The sequence below is a fragment of the Haematobia irritans genome, chromosome 1 (assembly GCF_050003625.1).
Source record: "Haematobia irritans isolate KBUSLIRL chromosome 1, ASM5000362v1, whole genome shotgun sequence".
In the NCBI taxonomy this organism is placed as follows: Eukaryota; Metazoa; Arthropoda; class Insecta; order Diptera; family Muscidae; genus Haematobia; species Haematobia irritans.
In genome coordinates this window covers 179,854,797-179,879,834 of record NC_134397.1, presented here as the reverse complement: position 1 = coordinate 179,879,834, position 25,038 = coordinate 179,854,797, and the positions used below count along the sequence as shown (strand labels likewise).

Genomic DNA, 25,038 nt, shown 5'->3' with positions numbered 1-25,038 from the left:
ATTTCCGTAGAAAATTTTGTCAAAATTTTATTTCTATAGAAAATTTTGTCAAAATTTTATTTCTATAGAAAATTTTGTCAAAATTTTATTTCTATAGAAAATGTTGTCAACAGTTTATTACTATACAAAATTTCGTTAAAATTTTATTTCCGTAGAAAATTTTGTCAAAATTTTATTTCTATAGAAAATTTTGTCAAAATTTTATTTCTATAGAAAATTTTGTCAAAATTTTATTTCTATAGAAAATGTTGTCAACAGTTTATTACTATACAAAATTTCGTTAAAATTTTATTTCTGTAGAAAATTTTGTCAAAATTTTATTTCTATAGAAAATTTTGTCAAAATTTTATTACTATAGAAAATTTTGTCAACATTTTATTTCTATAGAAAATGTTGTCAACATTATATTACTATAGAAAATTTTGTCAAGATTTAATTTCTATAGAAAATTTTGTCAAAATTTAATTTCTGTAGAAAATTTTGTCAAAATTTTATTTCTATAGAAAATTTTGTCAAAATTTTATTTCTATAGAAAATTTTGTCAAAATTTTATTTCTATAGAAAATTTTGTCAAGATTTCATTTCTATAGAAAATTTTGTCAAAATTTTATTTCTGTAGAAAATTTTGTCAAAATTTTATTTCTATAGAAAATTTTTTTCAAGATTTCATTTCTGTAGAAAATTTTGTCAAAATTTCATTTCTATAGAAGATTTTGTCAACATTTTATTTCTATAGACAATTTTGTCAAAATTTTATTTTAATTTTGTCAAACTGAATTATATACGTATTTAATCGACCTTTTTTTTGTTTAACATATACCCCGTATGGACCAACTTACAATTGCGAAGACGGTGTTAAAAAGTTTTAAGATAACTTGCCATCGGCAAGTGTTACCGCAACCCAAGTAATTCGATTGTGGATGACAGTCTTTAGTACAAGTTTCTATGCAATCCATGGTGGAGGGTACATATGTTAAGATTCGGCCTGGCCGAACTTACAGCCGTATACACTTGTTTTTGTTTTTTGGCTCGATTATAATGGATATGGAAATAAGTTTTGAAGATTAATAAACCTAAGTTTGTTAGTGAAACCCAAATTTTCTATAAAGTCGATTTGAAAGATATTGACCAACAATTAGGGTTAACATTAACAATTTGAATAACCTATAAAATATAAAAGGTGATTTGAATCGCTATGACAATTGAAACAATTTAACGAATAGTCGAATTCGACGGTTCCGATCCGCTAAGGTTTATTCTTTTTTTCACAAAACGACTTTAAAAAAATTAAGTCTTAAAGTTCCAATATTGCAAGGAATATGTTTTGGTGGTCTACGTTATAGAAACAAAAAACAAAAAAAAAACTTTGTGTTCTCTTGCTTTCTTTGTATTTGCTTTCACTAATCATTTTTTCTTTTATTCATAAATTTTAAAAATAATAGGCTGCTGACATGATTTTGTTGGATGACAACTTTGCTTCCATTGTTACTGGTGTGGAGGAAGGTCGCTTGATTTTCGATAACTTGAAAAAATCTATTGCCTATACCTTGACCTCCAACATTCCTGAAATCTCACCATTCTTGGCTTTCATTTTGTGCGATATCCCATTGCCCTTGGGTACTGTAACCATTTTGTGCATTGATTTGGGTACCGACATGGTAAGTAGACGACCAATTTATATTTATATTTATAAATTTTTTTTTTGAACAAAATGTTCTTATTTAAAAAGGAAATATTTTTTATATAGACAATATTATATATTTCTTTTAACAAAAAAAAAAAAGAAAAAAAAAGTTTTAGGTATTTTTTTTTAGTTTTTTAGAAAATAAAATAAATATAAAAAAAATGGTTTTAATATCTAGAAATAAGTTTGTTTGTAATGTGATATTTTTATATGTGATACTTATATACAGATCTATATTTACTAAGATAAATTGTTAAATATTGTGTAATTGAATTTTATATAAATGCCTTGTGACGTTACAAATCACCAACACTAAAGATACCAGCCATTTCTTTGGCCTACGAAGGACCTGAAGCTGATATTATGAAGAGAAGACCCCGTAATCCTGAAATTGATAATTTAGTTAATGAAAGGTATGAGCAAATAAAAGGATTCTCTTCTTTGTCTTTTGCTGATAAATTCCCGAAAACCTGGAGAAGCTAGTGTATTTGTGATTGATCATCAATATCGTTGGGTTTTAAGGCTATAAAGTAGGCTTGGCGCCTTTTTTAGGCTAATAATAAAAATCTTTAGCAATTTATGGTATTTAATATTAAGCTAGTTTTTAAGTATAAAACAAATATAGCTAGTTTTTTTTTTTATATTTTGTTTTATAAAAAAAAAAAATAATTTTTAAATTTTAGATATTTTTATTTTTTATTTTTTAATTATTTTTTAATTTATTATTTATTTTTTAATTTATATATTTTTATTTTTTATATTGTTATTTGTTGTTGTTTTTTTAATTTTAATCATATTTTATTATAAATTTACTCATAACTACATTTAATTTAATTTTTTTTTTTATATATTCTAAAAAACAAAAACAATTATTCTACATATTCTTCTACTGCCATCGTCATCTATATATACCTGTGTATGTGTGTGCGTGTGTGAATTCGTGTGTTCCTGCGATATATCTTGTGGGTTGTATTGATGACAACCTTAATGTGGGGTCCTCGATTTTTGGATTTGAAATAAAAACAAAAAAATTGTTCTGGCCACACCTTCAAACCCCCCTCCTTCCCAAACCAAAAAAATAACACACACAAACAAATCACACTAATTCTATATATGAAATCGTTTGAAACAACTATCAAACAACACACTCACAATATCCCCATTCACGAAAATGCGTGCGTGCCTGTGTGTGTGTGTGTGTGTGTGTACGTAATAACCATGATGTGTGGTTATTGTAAATCTTATCACTCGCTCTATATATATAAAAATCTACGCTTGTTGTGTTAATCTCGAACGTATATAGGTTCCTGCTATTTCCCTGGCTTATGAAGCTGCTGAAGCCGATATCATGAAGCGTCCACCCCGTGATCCATTCAACGATAAATTGGTCAATTCAAGGTGCCTATAAATGTTTTTTTATGTTTTCTTTTCATGTTTTTGTTTGTTGTATGTACCACCTTAACCCCTTAAATGTGTTTTTTTTCTCCATCCACCTGAGAAAAAGAAAGACTAAACCAATTATCTAACTCCAATTCTAACCAGAAACACCTAACTAAGGGTCCTTTGTGATTTCTTTACGTTGTAAATTACCATGTCTACGAAAACCAAATGGTTGGATTAAAACTGATAACCCATCAAGGCCACCATTGCTACTTCTAAATCCACTAATTCCATCTAACAAAATTCTATGTGCCCTCACAAAAGCCATTGATGTTGTTATTAACCTTTCTCTCTATATATATAATGCATATGTGTGCGTGTCAGCAAATAATTTCTAACATATTGTATAAGAACTGGAGGATATTTTCTATAAATAATAAACCTTAATTTTTTTAATTAAAAAAAAAATCAAACAATATCCCTTATTGCCTTAAGGGTTTTGATTTTTCATATTTTTTTTTGTAAAATTTTAACATAAACATCATCATCATCATGCAAAATAACTTCATAATCACCATTAACTCATGGATCTCTGAAATCCCTCATTTTTTTTATCATCCATTGTAAATTAAGTTTTATAATTTTTTTTACTAATTTCAATGTGTTGTAATCATATAATTTTATATATATAATTTTTCATCACAATATGTGTTATATTCACCCCCCACCACATCGTCGTTGTCATCCAAATCCAATCCATGTCTGCACTTTAATCTATATTCAAAGGAATTCTTCTTGTATTTTATTGTTTTTTTCTTAGATTTTTTTTTTTATATTAAAAAAAATCTTTCTTTTATTGTCTTATACTGTGTTAACACAGTATAAAATGTAATTTGCACTTTTACCAAACAAAAAAAAAATCTGTTTTATTTGATTGAAAATTTTTTTACAAATTGGTTTTATATTTGAGGAGTATTGTGTGTATTTTCCAATATAATACGAAATTAGTTAATATTGTTTTTTTTTTATAGAAATAATTTGCATCCCTGTTTTCGAATTTTTCAAAATATTAATTTAATTTATTTAAAAAAAAAAGATAGGTTAACAATTAATTCAATTAATTTTCGCCGAAAAATATTTCGATTTATAAACGACTACATTCGCTGAAAAATATTTTTAATGACCATATATGTATGGATGAAAATAACATTTCGACTTTGCTAAATTTTTGAATAATACTATTTGCAATATTTTAATTCTTCGAAAAATCAATTTTCAATATTTTGAATTTTTGATATACTTTTTGTTTTTTCCCCAAATACTGGAAAAATTGATTCATTTGGATCTCTTTAAAAATTACGAATAGATTTAGATTAGTAAAGTTGTATTTTTCATATTTTCCATAAATTTTCGAAAACACGATTTGTTTTCAATTTTATTAAAGTTTGACGATCAATATTTCAATTTAAGGGAGAAGTCTACTACATATGTAATTAGGGATCTATAGTGCAAACCAATAATCGATTTTGCGACTTTTCGAAAATCGATTTTCGACTATTTTTACCAATCAAAATTCGAACATTCGATTTTTATGATCAAATTTCATTGAAAAAAATGATTATACAAAATATTCGATTTTATGAAAACTATTTGCCTTTTTACAAGTGTTATAAGCAAGACTTGGTAAGAAACATAAACAAATAGTGAAACATGTTTTTTTTAATTTGTTTAATAATTATATTTAAAATATTAAATAAAAAAATTTTAACATGTACGTAGATTTAGTGATTCTTTATTTCGCATTTCCCCAAATAATGAAAGACCAGTATAAATTCGAGAATATTGGAAACATTTGGTTTTTCGTTAGTGAAAGGGTTAATCAAATCACAACTTTTATTCTTATTGGTACTGGCATTTTATTAATGAAAAATTAAGAAATATGTGTGCTTTAATTTTAACTTTCCGACTTTGAGCGAACGCAGATTTTCTTTACGAAATGCCGAAATGCCTAACGACAGCCAATAAATTTGACATTTGGAGACTTCAACTTTCTTAAAAAGTCATATTATCGATCTGTAGGGTATTTAAAAATTTCCAGAAATTCACTTCATAAAGATGGTTTGACTTTCCTAAATAATGGAAAAATTCCTAAATAATGGAAAACCCTTGAGAAATACTATTATAAATTTTTTAAATTTCCAAAAAGTCAATTTTCAATATTTCGAATTTTTGGTTTATTTTGTCATTTCTCTCAAATTTTTGAAACATCGATTTATTGTCTTTCTTTGCAATTGCGAATTGAACATTGGTAATGTTGTCTTTTCATATTTATACCCTTCACCACTACTGTGGTACAGGGTATAATAAGTTTGTGCATTTGTATGTAACGCCAAGAAGGAAAAGCCTGAGACCCATCGTTTAGTATACCGATCGTCTTAGAATTAAATTCTGAGTCGATTTAGCGATGTCCGTCTGTCTGTCTGTCTGTCTGTCTGTCTGTCCGTCTGTCTGTCTGTTGATGTATTTTTGTGTGCAAACTCCAGCTCGCAGTTTTAGTCCGATTGTCCTAAAATTTGGTATAGGGTCCTGTTTCGGCTCAAAGACGATCCCTATTGATTTTGAAAAAAATCGGTTCAGATTTAGATATAGCTGCCATATATATTTTTCACCGATCTGGTCATAATTGGCGTGTATATCAACCGATCTTCCTCAAATTCCGTACATCCAAATATTTTATGAGCCTCGAAAAACTTGCAAAATATCAGCCAAATCGGTTCAGATTTAGATATAGCTCCCATATATAGCTTTCACCCGATTTACACTCATTTGCCCACAGAGGCCAATTTTTTGCTCCGATTTAGTTGAAATTTTGCACAGGGAGTAGAATTAGCATTGTAGCTATGCGTGTCAAATTTGGTTGAAATCGGTTCAGATTTAGATATAGCTCCCATATATAGCTTTCACCCGATTTACACTCATTTGCCTACAGAGGCCAATTTTTTGCTCCGATTTAGTTGAAATTTTGCACAGGGAGTAGAATTAGCATTGTAGCTATGCGTGTCAAATTTGGTTGAAATCGGTTCAGATTTAGATATAGCTCCCATATATAGCTTTCGCCCTATTTACACTCATATGACCACAGAGGCCAATTTTTTGCTCCGATTTAGTTGACATTTTGCACAGGGAGTAGAATTAGCATTGTAGCTATGCGTGCCAAATTTGGTTGAAATCGGTTCAGATTTAGATATAGCTCCCATATATAGTTTTCGCCCGATTTACACTCATATGACCACAGAGGCAAATTTTTTGCTCCGATTTAGTTGAAATTTTGCACAGGGAGTAGAATTAGCATTGTAGCTATGCATGCCAAATTTGGTTGAAATCGGTTCAGATTTAGATATAGCTCCCATATATAGCTTTCGCCCGATTTACACTCATATGACCATAGAGGCCAATTTTTAACTCCGATTTAGTTGAAATTTTGCACAAGGGGTTGAATTAGCATTGTTGCTATGCGTGCCAAATTTGGTTGAAATCGGTTCAGATTTAGATATAGCTCCCATATATATGTTTTTCTGATTTCGACAAAAATGGTCAAAATACCAACATTTTCCATGTAAAATCGCAACTGTTTAGTCGAAAAGTTGTAAAAATTACTCTATTTTTCCTTAACTTCTAATGCATATATATCGAGCGATAAATCATAAATAAACTTTTGCGAAGTTTTCTTAAAATTGCTCCAGATTTAAATGTTTCCTATATTTTTTTTTACTAACATTGTGTTCCACCCTAGTGCATTATCCGACTTAAATTTTGAGTCTACAGATTTTGTAAAAGTCTACCAAAATTCTGTCCAAATCGAGTGATATTTAAATGTATGTATTTGGGACAAACCTTTATATATAGCACCCAGCACATTTGACGGATGTGATATGGTATCGAAAATTTAGATCTACAAAGTGGTGCAGGGTATAATATAGTCGGCCCCGCCCGACTTTAGACTTTCCTTACTGGTTTTACATACATTTTTGAAAAGCCGATATTTTTATTTTTTTTTTCTATTTAAACTTAACTTTCCGACTTTGAGCGAACGTAGATTTTCTTTAGGAAATGTCGATTTTTTATATATTTTTTTTAAGTTTCCGTAAAACGAAGGCCAAAAACGTTGACATTTAAGGACTTCGACTTTGTAAAAAAGTCAAATTATAGATCTTTACAAATATTTACTTTCCTAAAATAATGGAAAATTCGATTAACAGATTTTCTTTAAGAAAAGTCGATTATATTTTTGTACCCACCACCATAGAATGGTGACGGGGGTCCACCACCGTCTGTCTGTCTGTTGTAATCACGCTATAGCCTTCAATAATGGGGCTATCATCCTAAAATTTGGCACAGATTCGTCTTTTGTTTGCAGGCAGATCAAGTTCGAAGATGGGCTATATCGGTCCAAGTTTTGATACAGCCCCCATATGGACCGATTTCCCGATGTTGCTTCTTGAACGTCTAGAAAGTGTATTTTCTATCCGATTTGCCTGAAATTGAAAATCTAGAGTTAATTCAAGACCACAAATTGGTGTGTCGAAAATGAGGGGTATCGGTCCATGTTTTGGTATAGCTCCCATATAAACCGATCTCCCGCTTTTATTTCTTGGGCTTCTGGAATCCGTATTTTTTACCCAATTTGCCTGAAATTGGAAATCTAGAGGTATTCTATGAAAATAAAGAAATGTGCCGAAAATGGTGATTATCTGACCATGTTTAGATATAGCCCCCATATAAACCGATCTCCCGATTTTATTTCTTGAGCTTCTAGAATCCGTAGTTTTTATCCAATTTTCCTGAAATTGGAAATGTAGAGGTACTCTAGGAAAATAAAGAGATGTGCCGAAAATGGTGATTATCGGTCCATGTTTTGATATAGCCCCCATATAGACCGATCTCCCGATTTCACTTCTTGGGCTTCTAGAATCCGTAGTTTTTAAACAATTTGCATGAAATTGTAAATCTAGACGTATTCTAGAAAAACAAAGAGATGTGCCGAAAATGGTGATTATCGGACCATGTTTTGATATATCCCCCATATAACCCGATCTACCAATTTTATTTCTCGGGCTTCTAGAATCCGTAGTTTTTACCCAATTTGCCTGAAATTGGAAATCTAGAGGTATTCTAGGAAAATAAAGAGATGTGCCGAAAATGGTGATAATCGGACCATGTTTCGATATAGCCCCCATATAGACCGATCTCCCGATTTTACTTCTTGGGCTTCTAGAATCCGTAGTTTTTATCCAATTTGCTTGAAATTGGAAATCTAGAGGTATTCTAGGACCATAATGAGGTGTGCCGAATATATTGTGTATCGGTACAGTTTTTTATATAGCCCCCTTATAAACCGGCCCTCCGATTTGGGGTCTAGAACTACAATTAGATGTGCTGAATACTGCATGTATCCTTCCATGTTTTGGTATAGCCCCCATTACACCGAACTCCCGATTTAATTCTTAGGGTTTCTAGAAATTGTAGGTTTTATCCGATTTGCCACAAATTGAAAATATTCTGGCATTTTAGACTCATAAAAAAGTGTATATGATTTAGTTTTATCGGTCCATTTGGTAAGGCCTCCATATAGACCGATTTAACTCCTTGAGGTTATAGAAGGCGCACTGATCATGAAAATTGCTTGAAACTGAATGCAAAATTTCCACATTTTACTTCTCGCAATCATTTAAATAATTGGGGTGAAAATCTTCAGATTTTAGATTTCAAATCAAGGCGTTATTTCATCATTTTCTTGCACACTTACAAGAGATGTTTATGATTCCTTTAAAATTCAAATAAAAAATGGTTCTTATAAATTCAGAATCGGATCTATTCTTCATAGGTAAAATTTTTACATTTATCTGTAGGAAGCGTACCTGGTTGAACTGATCTGCTTGGGAAAATATCTCTCATCAAACCCCCCTGAAATTTTCAAAGGAAATTATAATACGATTCATGGTGGTGTGTATTTAAGATTCGGCCCGGCGGAACTTACTACTATATATACTTTTTTAAAGATTATGAAAGACGATGGTAAAATAAGTTGACATTTAGAGACTTCTTGTACCTTAAAAAATTTTGAAATTTTTGTTCTAATATTTCAGAAAGTCGAATTTCGATTTTTCAAAAAACTTTTGCGATTTCTGAAAAGTAAAATTTTGGTTTGTCATAATAAAAAGTGCTATATCACATTGGGCTCCAATAAAAAGTCGACTTTTTTTTTATTCCTTCGTAACAATTCGATTAGTCGATTTTGATCACTATCAAAAGTCGATTTTGGAGATTACAAAAATTCGAAAATCTAGGTTTAGACTAATTGAGTTTTTTTATCAATAGAGATGATGACTATCTCTATTTTGACTATAGAAATTACTGCTGATTTTTGATAAATTTCGATTTTATCAACCATTAAAAATACATTCGATTTTATCAACTATTAAAAATATCAAATGGAGATTACAAAAATTCGAAAATCTAGGTTTAGGCTAATTGAGTTTTTTATCAATAGAAATATGACTATCCCTATTTTGACTATAGCAATTACTGCTGATTTTTGATAAATTCCGAGTTTATCAACCATTAAAAATATTGAGCCATTAAATCTTCCAAAGATTGTTTCTTTGACTTTTTCAATTTCAATTTCAACAAAATTTTATTTCTACAGAAAATAATCAATTTTTATATAAATTTTATACAAGTCGATTTTAACTTGAATTTTGGATTTTGCGAATATAATGATAAATAATTATTTCTTTCCCATTATTTATTTCCCAGTCAACTAATAAGAAGTGTCGATTTTACTACTTAATCGATTTATCGAGGGTTTTTTGTTTTTGTTTTAATTTAAAATTTTTTGCTTTTTATAAAATAAAATATGTTCCATTATTCTTTAGTGTGTGTTCACATTGATACCAGTACATGGACTTTACTGGTTAGCTTTACATTTCTATGTGTGTAGCTTATGCAAAATTGCTTTTGCATAAATGTTTTTTTTTCTACTTCCCTTATTAAAAAGTTTTCCGAATGCTTCTTATGAAAATGGCCTTATAAGTTTGTAGTAGTTGAACATTTTTTTATTTTATTTTAAAAAGAAAAATACACACAATGTTATTATTTAAATTAAAAAAAAAAATTGGAAAAAAATGTTAAAAATGTATACAAAAAATATTTATTTTATTTGCACATATATTAATTTAAGTGTATATTAATACAAAAAAAAAAAACACAATGTAAGAATAATTTAAGTATATATATTTTGTGAATATTATTAATAATATTAAAGGTTATTGTATTAAGTTAATAATTTTTCGAAATTAGGATGTGAGGTAGGGTTTTCTTAGGTTAATAAACGTTAACAATTTACGTTTATTAATTATTTCATTTCGTATATATTGTAAGTTTTTTTTATTTAATATTATTATCCATCTTCTTGTACCAAATGTATAGAAGATAAGAAAAACAACTCAGCTTTTTTATAAACATTAACAATTGTTTCTTTGTTTTTTTTATACATTTTTCCCTTCGATTTTTTTTTTGGGTTACGAATATAATTTTTTTTTGTGTGTACAAAACAAAAAATATACCCGATTTGTTTGCGGATCTCGAAAAACAACAAAAATCCTCTACACATATATACTGCTACTACTACTATTACTCTACCACACACACACACCTATACATCCACTATACTTGTAAAAACTATTATCCTTCCAAAACAATTGAAAAAAAAATCCGTTCAAACTGCTACTGCCCAAAATTTGCGTAAACCAAACACTACACTCCTCTCCCTCTTATGGAAATGAAACATTGGCTATCTTCGTATCGTATAATTTGTGTCTTGTCGAAAATCGAAAATTGAAATAGGTTCCCGCCATTTCCCTAGCCTATGAAGAAGCAGAATCAGATATTATGAAACGTCAGCCCAGGAATCCATTTTGCGATAAACTGGTCAACGAAAGGTAAAGTTTTTCTTTGTGTCATCAAAATATTTCCCGTATCAAAAAAGTATATATATAAATAAAAACAACAAGAAAATCAGTTAATGAATTTAGATATCAGTAATTTTTTTTATGAAACAAAAAAATCGAAATTACCAACCAAACGAAGCAAAATAAAATGCGACACCATCACCACCTCCACCGAATGCTCAAAGAGCTATTTCGCTTCATGTATCCAGGGGTCCTCGTAAGAGTCCTGATTTAAAAACTAACCCCTTATACAAGTATAATAGACTTATCTCTCTCTCTTTTAAATATATATTTTTCTTAACTTCAATTTAAATTCACTCTGGCAATATAATTTTCTTATATATTATTCACTTCGAGCAATAGCAATTGCTGGCCCCCCTTTTTTTTAAGTAACTGCATACTTTTCTAGCCTCTACTTAAAATTCAACAAATGCGTAATTTTTTTTTTAATTTTCTATTTAATCTCTTTTTACGATAAAAGAGTTTTCGTAATCGTTTCCCCATTTAATTTATTTTCATATTTCTCTTTCTTCAAGAATATTTTTATACTTCTTTTTGTTAAATTAAAAAAGCAAAGTACATTTTATTAAAATCTTAAAAATAATTTTTATACAATATACTAGCTTTGATTAAAATTTTCTAATTTCAAAGTAGCTTGATTTTTATCTTCAATTTGTTTTTATTTTTCATAGAGAACCCAATAATTTTTTCAATTAGGGAAAGCTACAAAATGGAAATTTTATAAGAAATATTTTTTTATTATACGTAAATTGGTCTAAATTAAAAGAAAAACACAATTCAATATTAAAAAAAAAAACGCTACTTAAATATTAATTTTTTTTGGTAGTTGTCACGTTGTTCCAGCCCAATTATTGATTATAGTTTTAGAGTCACAAGGAAATAGAAAAATTCTTGTTTTGCAAACATTGAAAAGTTTTTTAAAGTATATTTTAAAATTTTGATTCTTACAGTTTTAGAGTCACAAGGAAATAGAAAAAATTCTTGATTTTCAAACATTGAAAATACCTATAAAAATATGTTTTGAAAATTTGATTCTTACAGTTTTAGAGTCACAAGGAAATAGAAAAAATTCTTGATTTTCAAATATTGAAGAGCCGTCCTATAAAAGTATGTTTTAAAAATTTGATTATTCATTGGATTTTCTATCAGAAATTGAATTCTTCATAGGATTTCCTACCAAAGTTTTAAAGTCACAAGTAATCGAAAAGAAAACTTAACTTAATCATGAAATAAACAGAAATTCTATTTATAGGCTTAAAAATTATTTTCAAAACTACTATCGACTTTTTTATATTTTTGTGTCAATTAGTAACAATTAGAGTCACAAGGAAATAGAAAAATTCTTGTTTTGCAAACATTGAAAAGTTTTTTTAAAGTATATTTTAAAATTTTGATTCTTGCAGTTTTAGAGTCACAAGGAAATAGAAACAATTCTTGATTTTCAAACATTGAAGAGCCGTCCTATAAAAGTATGTTTTAAAAATTTGATTATTCATTGGATTTTCTATCAGAAATTGAATTCTTCATAGGATTTCCTACCAAAGTTTTAAAGTCACAAGTAATCGAAAAGAAAACTTAACTTAATCATGAAATAAACAGAAATTCTATTTATAGGCTTAAAAATTATTTTCAAAACTACTATCGACTTTTTTATATTTTTGTGTCAATTAGTAACAATTAGAGTCACAAGGAAATAGAAAAATTCTTGTTTTGCAAACATTGAAAAGTTTTTTTAAAGTATATTTTAAAATTTTGATTCTTGCAGTTTTAGAGTCACAAGGAAATAGAAACAATTCTTGATTTTCAAACATTGAAGAGTCGTCCTATAAAAGTATATTTTAAAAATTTGATTATTCATTGGATTTTCTATCAGAAATTAATTTCTTGATGGGATTTCCTACCAAAGTTTTAAAGTCACAAGTAATCGAAAAGAAAACTTACCTTAATCATCAAATAAACAGAAATTCTATTTATAGGCCTACAAATTATTTTCAAAACTACTATAACTTTTTTATATTTTTGTTTCAATTAGTAATTATGTCAACCAAAGTGAATTGTCCATTACAGATTTAGAGTCATTATTTAAAGTTTTAGAGTCATGTTTGTATGAATTTTTTAAGGAATGAAAAATTCTTTTTAAAGTAAATTTACTTTTAACTCCAATTTAAGTAATCACAAATGCTTAAAATCTGCTTTCATTCCAAAATCCAGTTTTAAAATCACTGAATACAATTTCGTTGTACTTGAACTCTTACGAGTGATAGCATTATTTAAAGTTTGAGAACCATATTTGTATGGATTTTCAATTGTTTTCATTTTCAAAATATTTATTAAACAACAATGTTTAAAAATGTTTATACTTCTTAAACTATAAATGACATATAATTGCAAATACCTCAGAGAAAAGAAATTATTTATCATAAAGTTCTAGAAGCACTTATGCAAATACCTCAGAGAAGAAATTATTTATCATACAGTTCTAGAAGCACTTATGCAAATACCTGAGAGAAGCAATTGCAAATACCTCAAAGAAGAAATTATTTATCAATTTCATACAGTTTTAGAAGCACTTATATTAAATTTAAATTCCAAGATTTTAAAAATTTATTCAATGCCAAAATACCAGGATATGAACGTTAATTTTCAAAATATGTCCCCAGAATACAAACCACAAAAATCGGAAGAAACACATTTGCTTTAAAAAATGTTTTGGACTCACTTCGATTTTTATTTCGATATTGTTTTGTGGCATTCTAAAACAATAAAAAAAGACTAATGTGATTTTTTTCTGTTATGTAAATCTACAATATTTCCAGTTTGTAACGAAAATTTATAAAAGCTTAAAAATTATTGGGTTTTAATAATTAATAATTTAAATTGTTGTATTTCATTTTATTAGTTTGAGTTGGTTTTTTGTTTTGTTTTATTTATATTTTTTTTTTTAAATTTACCTTAATTTTTCAATTAGTCATTATTTTATTTATATTGCTTTAAATTATATTTGTTTTTAATAAGTTGTTTACATTAATCTTATATAATTGGCTTTAATGAAAGTATATTTGTAATTTGTTTTTTATTCAAATTGAAATTCGAATATTAAATTTGAATTTTAATTTAGCTTAATTTATGCTTGTATTTGCCTATTTTTTGTAACTTTTCTTTTAAAATGCTTTTATTTCTGTTTTGTTAAAAAAAAATTATCTCCCCTCATCGAGTTTTGTTTATTTTTTTTTTTTCTAATATTAAAAATATATATTTACTACTTCAATATATCAATAGAAACACAAAGAAAAACTACAATATCTTCTCTAATATATACATATTTGTTAGCCAATATTTTTGCTAGAATTTATTTCTTCTGTCTTCACCATATATATGACTTCTCTCTACTACCATACATATTATTCATATATAAGAATATATATAAAATATTAAAAAAAATTGAAGAAATTCCAACGTACTTAAAATTGATTTACAATTGCCTTATAAAACCTTTTCACTAGTCTGAAAATTAAAAAAACAAAAAAATATAAAATTCAACGAAAAAAATCACTTCACTTGAGCCCCACCCTCCACTCTTATCGAATCAATCTCACTCCCTCTTGTACTGTCTCCATATTATCTTTCTCTCTCTCTATTTCTTTAAATTAATATACCCAATATTATGCTCGTTAATATATTATTTTTTTTATAAACAAATAATATTTTTTGTGATTTTCTTTTAATACAAATTATATGATATATGTATATCATAATTTCTAATATAATTATGCCTTCTATGATAAACAACTACAACATATTATATATCTATACTGCTCCAACTTTTTATTCAATCAATCAATCATTTTAAGCTTTTCTCAAAGAAGATATTAAGTATTTATTTAGGGAATATAGTTATTGTCAAAGTAAATATGGAAATGTTTGATGAAGTGTATTAATATTGGGAATTTTCAAAGCGTAATTTTAGTTTGAGGTATACATTGCAAAAGTTACAGTTTTAGAATCACCTTCACCATATTTCGAATCCACAACTCGTCTTGTGTTGTCGACAGTTTCCTCTGGAAAGCGACTTGTATGGCTAATGCTTGGTGAACTTAATAAGCATATTAAACACCTCTTATGGTTAAATATAGTTTTAGAATCATTGGAATAACTAAAAATCCAAATCGTATATATATATAATTTGAATGGTTTGATCATCACTAAGAATTATTTCAAACTTTAATGTATAACAACCGATATCTCGAATATTTTCTTCAACTATTTGACAGTTTCATAAATTTCTATTTTAATCGTAAGATTCTAAAAGCATTGAAACTTCAATGCTTCATATTAAATCCATTAATATTTTTGTATATTAATATACAATGTCTCTCAAATTGTGAAGTTGTGGTATTATCAAAATTTCTTTCCAGCAATCCAGTATTGCTCAGAAAGATCTATTCAAAATAGGGTTGATATAGTTGACACTTTTGTGCTTTTTTTTGATACATTTCGGCTGCCAAAAGCACCGTGGTACGACCGCGAGCCATTTGGTACTTTTTCATTACAATTACTACCCTACAGGAAATGGATCAACCACAGAAACAGTACAGGACTAGTCCCTGGTGTGTATGGACCAGTCCCAGTTCGGGTCAAAACATATGGAAGGGACCGGTCACTTTAACATGGGTTTGTCATTGACGCGGTACATTTACATTTTAGGACGCGTCTTGGACTCATCCCAAAGAACACGTCCTGGGACATTTTCGCAGGAGCACCCCATATACAGGTCCTCAGGAACCAGTATCGGACAAACTCTTAAAAATCTGTTTCAATTTGGGCATCCCAATCGAACCCAAAATGAATTTCCCATAGGGTATATATAGAGTTATTCTGTCCTAAATCAACTCAGATATCAACTAAATTTTAAAAAATTATAAATAGCGGACATTAAAGAAATCAAATTTTGACAAAATCTTTTATGGAAATAAAATTTTGTAAAAATTTTCTATAGAAATAAAAATTTTAGACATAAAATTTTGACAAAATTTTCTTTAGAAATAAAATTTTGAAAAAATTTTCTGCAGAAATAAAATTTTGACAAAATTTTCTATAGAAATAACATTTTGACAAAATTTCCTATAGAAATAAAGTGTTGACAAAATTGTCTGCAGAAATAACATTTTGACAAAATTGTCTATAGAAATAAAATTTTGACAAAATTTTCTATAGAACTACAATTTTTACATAATTTTCTGCTGGAATAGCATTATTACAAAATTTTCTATAGAAATAAAATATTGACAAAATTTTCTATAGAAGTAAAATATTGACAAAAATTTTCTATAGCAATAAAATTTTGACAAAATCTTTTATGGAAATAAAATTTTGACAAAATTTTCTATAGAACTACAATTTTTACAAAATTTTCTGCAGGAATAAAATTTTGACAAAATTTTCTATAGAAATAAAATAAAATTTTGACCGAATTTTCTATAGAACTAAAATGTTTAAAAAATTTTCTGTAGGAATAGCATTTCCACAAAATTTTCTATAGAAATAAAATATTGACAAAATTTTCTATAGAAATAAAATTTAGACAAAATTTTCTCTAGAAATAAAATTTTGACAAAATTTTCTATAAAACTAAAATTTTTACAAAATTTTCTATAGCAATAAAATTTTGACAAAACTTTTTATAGCAATAAAATTTTGACAAAATTTTCTATAGCAATAAAATTTTGACAAAATTTTCTATAGAAATAAAATATTGACAAAATTTTCTATAGCAATAAAATTTTGACAACTGGCTTTCTGCGGCGAAGAAGGTGGTTCCGCTTGACAATAGCCCAGTATTTCTCAATTGGGCGGAGCTCTGGCGTGTTGGGATGGTTCTTGTCCTTGGGAACCACCTGCACGTTGTTGGCGGCGTACCACTCCATGGCCTTTTTATAGCAATAACATTTTGACAAAATTTTCTATAGCAATAAAATTTTGACAAAATTTTCTATAAAAATTTTGACAAAATTTCCTATAGAAATAAAATTTTGCAAAATAAGATTATCTATATATAATATCTATAGAAATAAAATTTTGACAAAATTTTCTGCAGAAATAAAATGTTGACAAAATTTTCTATAACAATGACAGTTTGACAAAATGTTGACAAAATTGTCTATAGAAATAAAATTTTGACAAAATTTCCTATAGAAATAAAATTTTACCAAAATTTTCTATAGCAATAAAATTTTGACAAAATTTTCTATAGCAATAAAATTTTAACAAAATTTTCTATAGAAATAAAATATTGACAAAATTTTCTATAGCAATAAAATTTTGACAAAATTTTCTTTAGAAATAAAATTTTGACAACTGGCTTTCTGCGGCGAAGAAGGTGGTTCCGCTTGACAATAGCCCAGTATTTCTCAATTGGGCGGAGCTCTGGCGTGTTGGGATGGTTCTTGTCCTTGGGAACCACCTGCACGTTGTTGGCGGCGTACCACTCAATGGCCTTTTTACCGTAATGGCAAGATGCCAAATCCGGCCAAAACAGTACGGAACAACCGTGTTTCTTCAGGAAAGGCAGCAGACGTTTATTCAAACACTCTTTCACGTAAATTTCTTAGTTGACAGTCCCGGAAGCTATGAAAATGCTGCTTTTCAAGCCACAGGTACAGATGGCTTGCCAAACCAGATATTTCTTTGCGAACTTTGACAGTTTTATGTGCTTGAAAATATCTGCTACATTTCCCCTTTCTTTTGCCGTATAAAACTCCTGTCCCGGAAGCTGCTTGTAGTCGGCTTTGACGTAGGTTTCGTCGTCCATTACCACGCAGTCAAACTTCGTCAGCATCGTCGTTTACAGCCTCCGGGATCGCGCTTTGGCCGTCGTATTTTGTTTATCATCGCGATTTGGAGTCACTACCTTCTTGTAAGTCGATAGTCCGGCTCGTTTTTTGGCTCGATGCACGGTTGTAGACGATACACCCAGCTTATTTGCGGCATCTCGGAGAGAGAGGTTAGGGTTTCGCTTGAAACTACCGGCAACTCTCTTTGTCGTCTCAGCGGCTTCCGGTTTTCGATTCCCCCCGACTTCCTGGCTGTCGACAAACGTTCCCCAAACACTTTAATTACATTTGTAACGGTTAATTTGGCAACTTTTAGCGATTTTGCCAGCTTTGCGTGCGAGTAGCTCGGATTTTCGCGATGCGCGGGCAAAATTTTGATACGCTGCTCTTCTTGCTTGGACGGCATTTTGACAACTGAAGAGTGAATTCCAAAATAAAAATAGGAGCAACATTCTACACACACACACCTTCAAAATGAGGGGTGTTCAGGTTTTTTAAATGCAAAATTGAAAGAAATACGTCAAGTTTATATTGACCAAATTTTGACCGTATCACCTTTTACTTATACTTTTAAGTAGTCTTTAAATGTGATATTATGTAATTTTAGCACCTTTTGGCATCATAAAGTTAGAATATTTTGCTCATCATTAAGACCTTATAAACTGTAAATTATAAATCCAATTGAGTTATTCAAACAATTTACCTTTTAATTAATACAGTTTGATAGTCATTAAGATTATTTTCAAACTGTTCAATAAATTCTTTATTGTATAACTTGAAGTGGAAGTGGGTTAGGTTCTAGCTGTAACTGTACACTCTTTTCAGGGCTGTAAAGTTAAATAATTCAGATCATCATTAAGATTGTCTAAACTGTAAACTTTGAACAGAAAGTGTTATTCAAACTATTTACCTTTTAAATTAGGGACTATAATGTGTGATGTTAATAGGATTTTGTGATGTTAATAGTTATTTTATTTTTTCAAAATACACTTCAACAAATATCTCCAAAATCTTTGCAATAAAAATAAGTATCCATATTAAGGTAAGTTCTCAGTTTCCTTAATAAATTCTAACTCTTTTTAATTCAAGATAATTTTTATTTCTATTTAGTTTCAATATGTTTTTTTTGTAATTTTATTTAGGAAATAAAACAGAAATAGTACAAATTCTTATGATTAATATTAAGATCAATCAATAGTACACCAAAAAAATATTTAGAACTATTAAAATACCTTTTTCTAGTAGAAATCTTTCTGAATATTTATAGTTCTGTAGGTTTAATAAAAAAAATATAGAAATACCAAAAAAAAAAAGTTTGTGAAATAATAATCGATATTTATATATTGTGAATGTTTGAATACTCTTTTTTTAACATTGCAAAACAAAAATGCAGTCAATACAAACGGAAACACTTACCAAACACCTTCAACTACAACCTACTACAATTTACAAAACAATTCAATTCAAATGAAATAATTTCATACCATAGTCACAATGTCGTTTTTTTTTGGAATATGTCTCTTGTGCAAGTTTAATTATGGTTTTGTAGTGTACATTTATTTTATTGAATATTTTTTTTTTTAAATTTTTTTTTTAAATAGTTTTAGTTAAAATTAAGGGATGACTAATATTAATGCCATGATATTCTACTCTATAACTTTTAGTCTCTATCCAAAGTTTGAACACTCATATATGGTTTTGAAATAATTTTTCTTTTAATTTTTATATTTATTACATATACATACATAGATTTTTGGTTATAATCTCTATAACTAATAATGATAAATATTTTATATACCAAAAGAAGAAGAAAAAAAAAATATCTAAGATTATATTTACTATTATGTATTAGATTTACAATTTGAAAAACAAAAAAATGAAAACGTTTTTAGCTTAGAAAAAAAAAAAAACGAAAATCAATATCAATCAACTAAATCGAAATTTAGCAAAGGAATGTCTACTATATCATCTCCCCCGAATACACCACTAATACAGCAACCACCAACCATCTTCAAATGGATCAACAAATTTCTGTTTTTGATTAAGAATTTTAGATTTATTGAAATTTCGATAAATCAAAAACAATCATAGTTTTAAACAATTTTCAGTTGTTTATTGAAAATTTAAAACAAAAAAAAAAGTAATAATAATTTTACTTAAAAAAAATATATAATTTTTTTTAACTCTCTATATACAACCTGACTACAAGAAATTTTTGCGAAATCAATCTAATCGCTCTTTTTCTTATGAATTTTTTCCTTTTAAATTTCTCTTAAATTCTTTTACATATATTCTTTTTTGTGCAAACTACTACTACTACTACAACAACTAAATCAAACCAAAAATATATATCAACAAAATCCATGCACCTTTTGTCTTACTCTGTCTACTCTACTCATTAATGAAATTGAAACAAAAAAAATCATTACCAAAATAAAAAAAAAAAACTCAAAAACACTTGAAATCAAATCATATCAAACCACAATCCCAATCGCTCCATAAAGGTACCGGCCATTTCACTTGCCTATGAGCAAGCCGAGAGTGATATTATGAAACGTCAACCCCGAGATCCTTATCGTGATAACTTGGTCAATCGCAGGTCAGAATTATAGAAATTTAAGAATTTTACCAAAAACAAAAAAAAAACACCATAAATTAGTTGAGCAATTTTTTTTTGTTGCAAAACTCAAAATGATTTAAACAAAAAAAAAAAACGCTATTAGTGTGTTCTAGTGCATCTTTTTTAGATATTTGTTTTTGTTCGAAAAAAAAAGAAAAACATAAATAAACAATTCAGAGAATATAAACCACTTTTCCCTCCGAAAACACAAATAAACACTAAAAACAAGTTCATCCTTTCCAAAAACAAAACCCAACTTGAAATTAAAATATAATTTTTGATATCCTCTCCCAAAAAACTACACACAAAAATCCATTCCTACACTCTCTCATTCTCTTGCTCCTACACAAACAGACTTTGTTCGTTTGTACATTGTTCCGTAGTTTCCGTTTCCGTTCAGAGTTTTAGTTTTGTTCAATTGTCCGTTCGTTATGTTCTGACTTAGACAATTGTTTCGTTAGCAGCAAAAAAAAAAAAAAAAATCATGATTACAAAAAAAAAAAATTAAATAATTATTCATTCATTAAATAATTGTTATTGATTGTTAACTCATATCAGTTTTATTAAGTGTTTGATCGGAAACTTGTGTTTTTTTCTTATATGGCAAAAAAAAAAAAATCAAAATGCAAGAAAAAAATCTATTTAAAAAAATTATCGTGTTATAACTTCGCGTTTAGACTATATTCATTGATTTCCGTTATAATTATATTGAGAAAATTATTTCCAAAAAATAAAAAATTATTGTAATTGTTGAGTGTCTCCACAAATTGAAATTAAGCCACCCCTTATTAATTTGTGAATTCCTAGTTTAGAATCACAAATCTATAAAAAATTATTGACAGAAAATTCTTAAAATCATCCCGTATTGCACCCAGAGAAGGAATATGATCACCTCAAACATGTTTTAAGAGCAAAATGTTATTTTTGGGTGGTGACCATGTAACATGGTTTTCGCAACCATGTTATTTTCTCGGAAATCATGTATCTGATTTCGGCAAGCAGGTTATATTTGACGATAAAATAACATTTTAATGACAAACATGTTACATGGTCACCATACAAAAATAACATTTTGCTCTTGAAACATGTTTGAGGTGATCATATTCCTTCTCAGCGTGTGTATAGTGGTTAGGATATCAGTCCCCAAGGACCCATTTCATTCCAAATTTAGAATCAAAAGTCTACAAATACTTATCGACAGATACTTATTTGATTTTTTTTGGAAATGATTAGTTCACTTACTTTTCTTTCCGTGAACCATCAATACCTATTGGTAATAGTTCGAACAACTGCTGGCTTACTTTTCAGTATCGAATTATCACAGATACGCATACCACAACGCTCTCCGTAAAAGCAGATCTCTAGAATTAGAGATTTTTATTTAAATCATCCCGTATTGTCTAGTGATTAGGATATCAGACTCGAAGCGCCAACTTAATTCCTACAAAATCTACAAATACTTGTCGACAGATTCTTAATAGAACTTCTTTTTTGAAATGGTGAAATCACTTTTCTTTCCGTCCCACATTGGAACTTGTCTGATGAGAAAATGTTAAATTTTCACTATCCAATATCCATAGATACGTGCTCGCTAATATTCTCTATAATGGAAGTTAGAATTAAACTCTGGACTTGCGTCTCGGGATCTCTAGAGTTCGAATGTTTTGAAAATCATCCCGTATTGTCTAGTGGCAAGGTTATCGGGCTCGAAGGACCAAGTTAATTCCTAGTTTAGATGGAATTCAAGTGAATTCTTAGTTTAGATTCAAAAAACTATAAATACTTACCGACAGATTCTTCATTTCATTTTTTTTTCTTTTTCAATTTTCTTTCCGTCAACCAGTGTTGCCAGTGATTTGGTGGGGAATTTCCCTAAATTTGGGGATTTTTGTGGGGATTTTTTCGAGAAATCGGTTTAATCTGTTGTAACAAAATTTTATTTCTATAGAAAATTTTGTCAAAATTTTATTTCTATAGAAAATTTTGTCAAAATTTTATTTCTATAGAAAATTTTTTAAAAATTTTATTTCTATAGCAAATTTTGTCAAAATTTTATTTCTATAGAAAATTTTTTCAAAATGTTATTTCTCAATCAACTATTCTACCCATCTACAAAACACTAAAAAATCTACAATTTCTGGTACAATTCTACCACCTTTGGCAACGTGTCTACCACCCAATTTACTACTTGAATATCTAAAAGTAAATTTTGGCGTATAAATGCAAGGTGACCGAACTCCCATTTTCATATCCCCAGCATTTGGAGGACGATCACCAGTATCTTGATGTTGTGGTTCGAAATCTTGATCTTACTGCAGCTTGCTGGATTTGACAAAATTTTATTTTTATTTTATTTTTGTTTTTCAAAAAAAAAAAAAAAAAACTTGTCAAAAATATATTGGGGATTTTTGGGGACGAAAACATCACAATTTGGGGACCAGAGCCAGCAAAATATTGCAAGCAATGCCGTCAACCATTATGACTTGTTCCATAATACTCTCCATAATGGAAGCTTGATTGAGCTCTAGACTACCTTTCCAAGATCTCTAGAGTCCGAATGTTTTTGAAATCATCCCGTATGGTCTTGTGGTTAGGATATCCTACTCGTAGGACCAAGTTAATTCCTAGTTTATTGATTTCCATAAATACAATATAAAACTGTCCATAATGGAAGTTTGAAAGTCCAGCTCGAAGGACCAATTCCTAGTTTAGAAATAAATATCTACAAACACTTATTGAGTCTTCAACCCCTTCACGCATAGAAATAGAAACAAAATTTTAGAGCATACTTTGAGGCGGAAAATTTAAAGCAATATAAAACACTTTTTTCTATTATTCCATATTAGGTATATTAATTATTTATTTATAATAATCACAAAATTCAAGTACATTGGTTACGTTACCTACAATTTTGTTGTATTTTTTATTCAAAAAAACAAAAATAATAATAATTTCAAATGTAGACTTATTGAAAAACAATGGTCCGTCCATCTCGTAATTGTAAAATTGTTCGTCCGTCCTATAATAATCACATTAGCATGGATTTTTCATATAGTTAGGATATCGGGCTCCATTTACTGTTGGAAGCAAATATATTTGAAAATGTAATCAACATATTTTGAGCTTTTTAGACCAGGGAACATATGATCGTATGAAAGAAAAATAACACAAACACTCAATAATTACAATTTAATTTAATGGTTTTGCAAATATTTTCTCCATTAATACTATAGTATTGGCCATATAATACAAAAAGAAAAATCTATGTCTCTCCTTTATATTCTTCGAACAAATATCCAATACCTATCTATCCATATCTTTCTTATTTTATGTCTTAACCAAACCACCAAATCATTAAAAGAGCACCAAAACAAAAAAAATTTCTACATTCAAACAAGTGTTTTCTCCTAAGCATATATGTTTTTTTAACTTGGACCTTATTGAGTCTTTTTGAATTGACAAGGCTAAATGGTTTCTTTAAAATTTATTGGTGAAAAAAAAAACAAAACAAAATTGGATTGAATTGATTGATGATATTTAATTTACGTGTGTTTGTTTGTTTCCTATTTTATCACACACACAAACAATGTTATGTTTTTCTCCTAAATATAAATTCTAAAATTTTCTCCATTTATGAGTGTCAAAATTCTACATGTGTTAATGTTAAAACAAAAATCACAAAAAAAATCAAATTTATTTTATAAAGGTTTTTTATTATTTCTATATAACAATAATAGTTTAGAGCAATATTAAAATAGTAGAAAAATATTTTAATCAAAACAATATAGAGCGTACAATTTAATCATTTTAGATTAAAGATTTATAGCAATATTTAGTTTAGTCGAAAAAAAAACAACAAAATCATTTTAGGCAGCCTTATTAAGTTGCAGCTTTTTAATAGTGATATAGATTATCATCATATGTAAATTTAATTTATATTTACAAACATATATATTTTATATTGTTTATTTTCGTGTGTTGTTTTTTTTTTATCATAACTGTTTTGTTAAATCGAAATGGTATTTTTATTTCCCATAAGGTGTATAGCTAATATTAGGTTATGTTAGGTATAGTGACAACCTGATATTTTAGGCTTTCTTGGAATATTTAGTCCATTGTGATAGCTGATATTTACCATAGAGATTTCAAAAGGGGTACTGTTTATTTAATAGAAGATGAAAAATAGGAACATAATGTGAAGTTTCAATGTATTCATATCAGATATTAGATTGTTTATACAGACTCTTCAGTAGACTGTTCTTCTATGACAAAGAAAATTTCCAAGTTTGTCAATGAGCTTCAAAAGCAATGTAGCAATGTCTTTACATTATCGTAAACAAAAGTCATAATTGTAAATCTAGCCGAAAAGTAGCGTACTATTGGAACTGCTTTTGAAGTTGTCAAACTTACCTGTTAAGTTAAATCTAGCAGAGAAGTAAGAGGTTCTTTGAACTAATGGAACAATTTTTGATAGATTTTGCAAAATATTCCTCT

At 28.3% G+C, this 25,038-nt stretch overlaps 1 protein-coding gene across 8 annotated transcripts in view; it reads left to right on the top strand.

Moving 5' to 3' along the window:
* Atpalpha (sodium/potassium-transporting ATPase subunit alpha) overlaps nt 1–25,038 on the top strand; it is a 206,153-nt gene that overhangs the window by 153,463 nt on the left and 27,652 nt on the right. For 5 of the 8 annotated variants that reach the window (XM_075292201.1, XM_075292207.1, XM_075292209.1 and 2 more), the window contains 2 exons: nt 1,443–1,658; nt 2,988–3,082. In XM_075292201.1, coding sequence (XP_075148316.1) covers nt 1,443–1,658; nt 2,988–3,082 — 311 coding nt within the window. Of the gene's footprint in view, nt 1–1,442; nt 1,659–2,002; nt 2,098–2,987; nt 3,083–10,969; nt 11,065–20,428; nt 20,524–25,038 lie in introns of all 8 variants that reach the window. The other 3 variants (XM_075292203.1, XM_075292205.1, XM_075292204.1) reach the window with 3 other exon arrangements.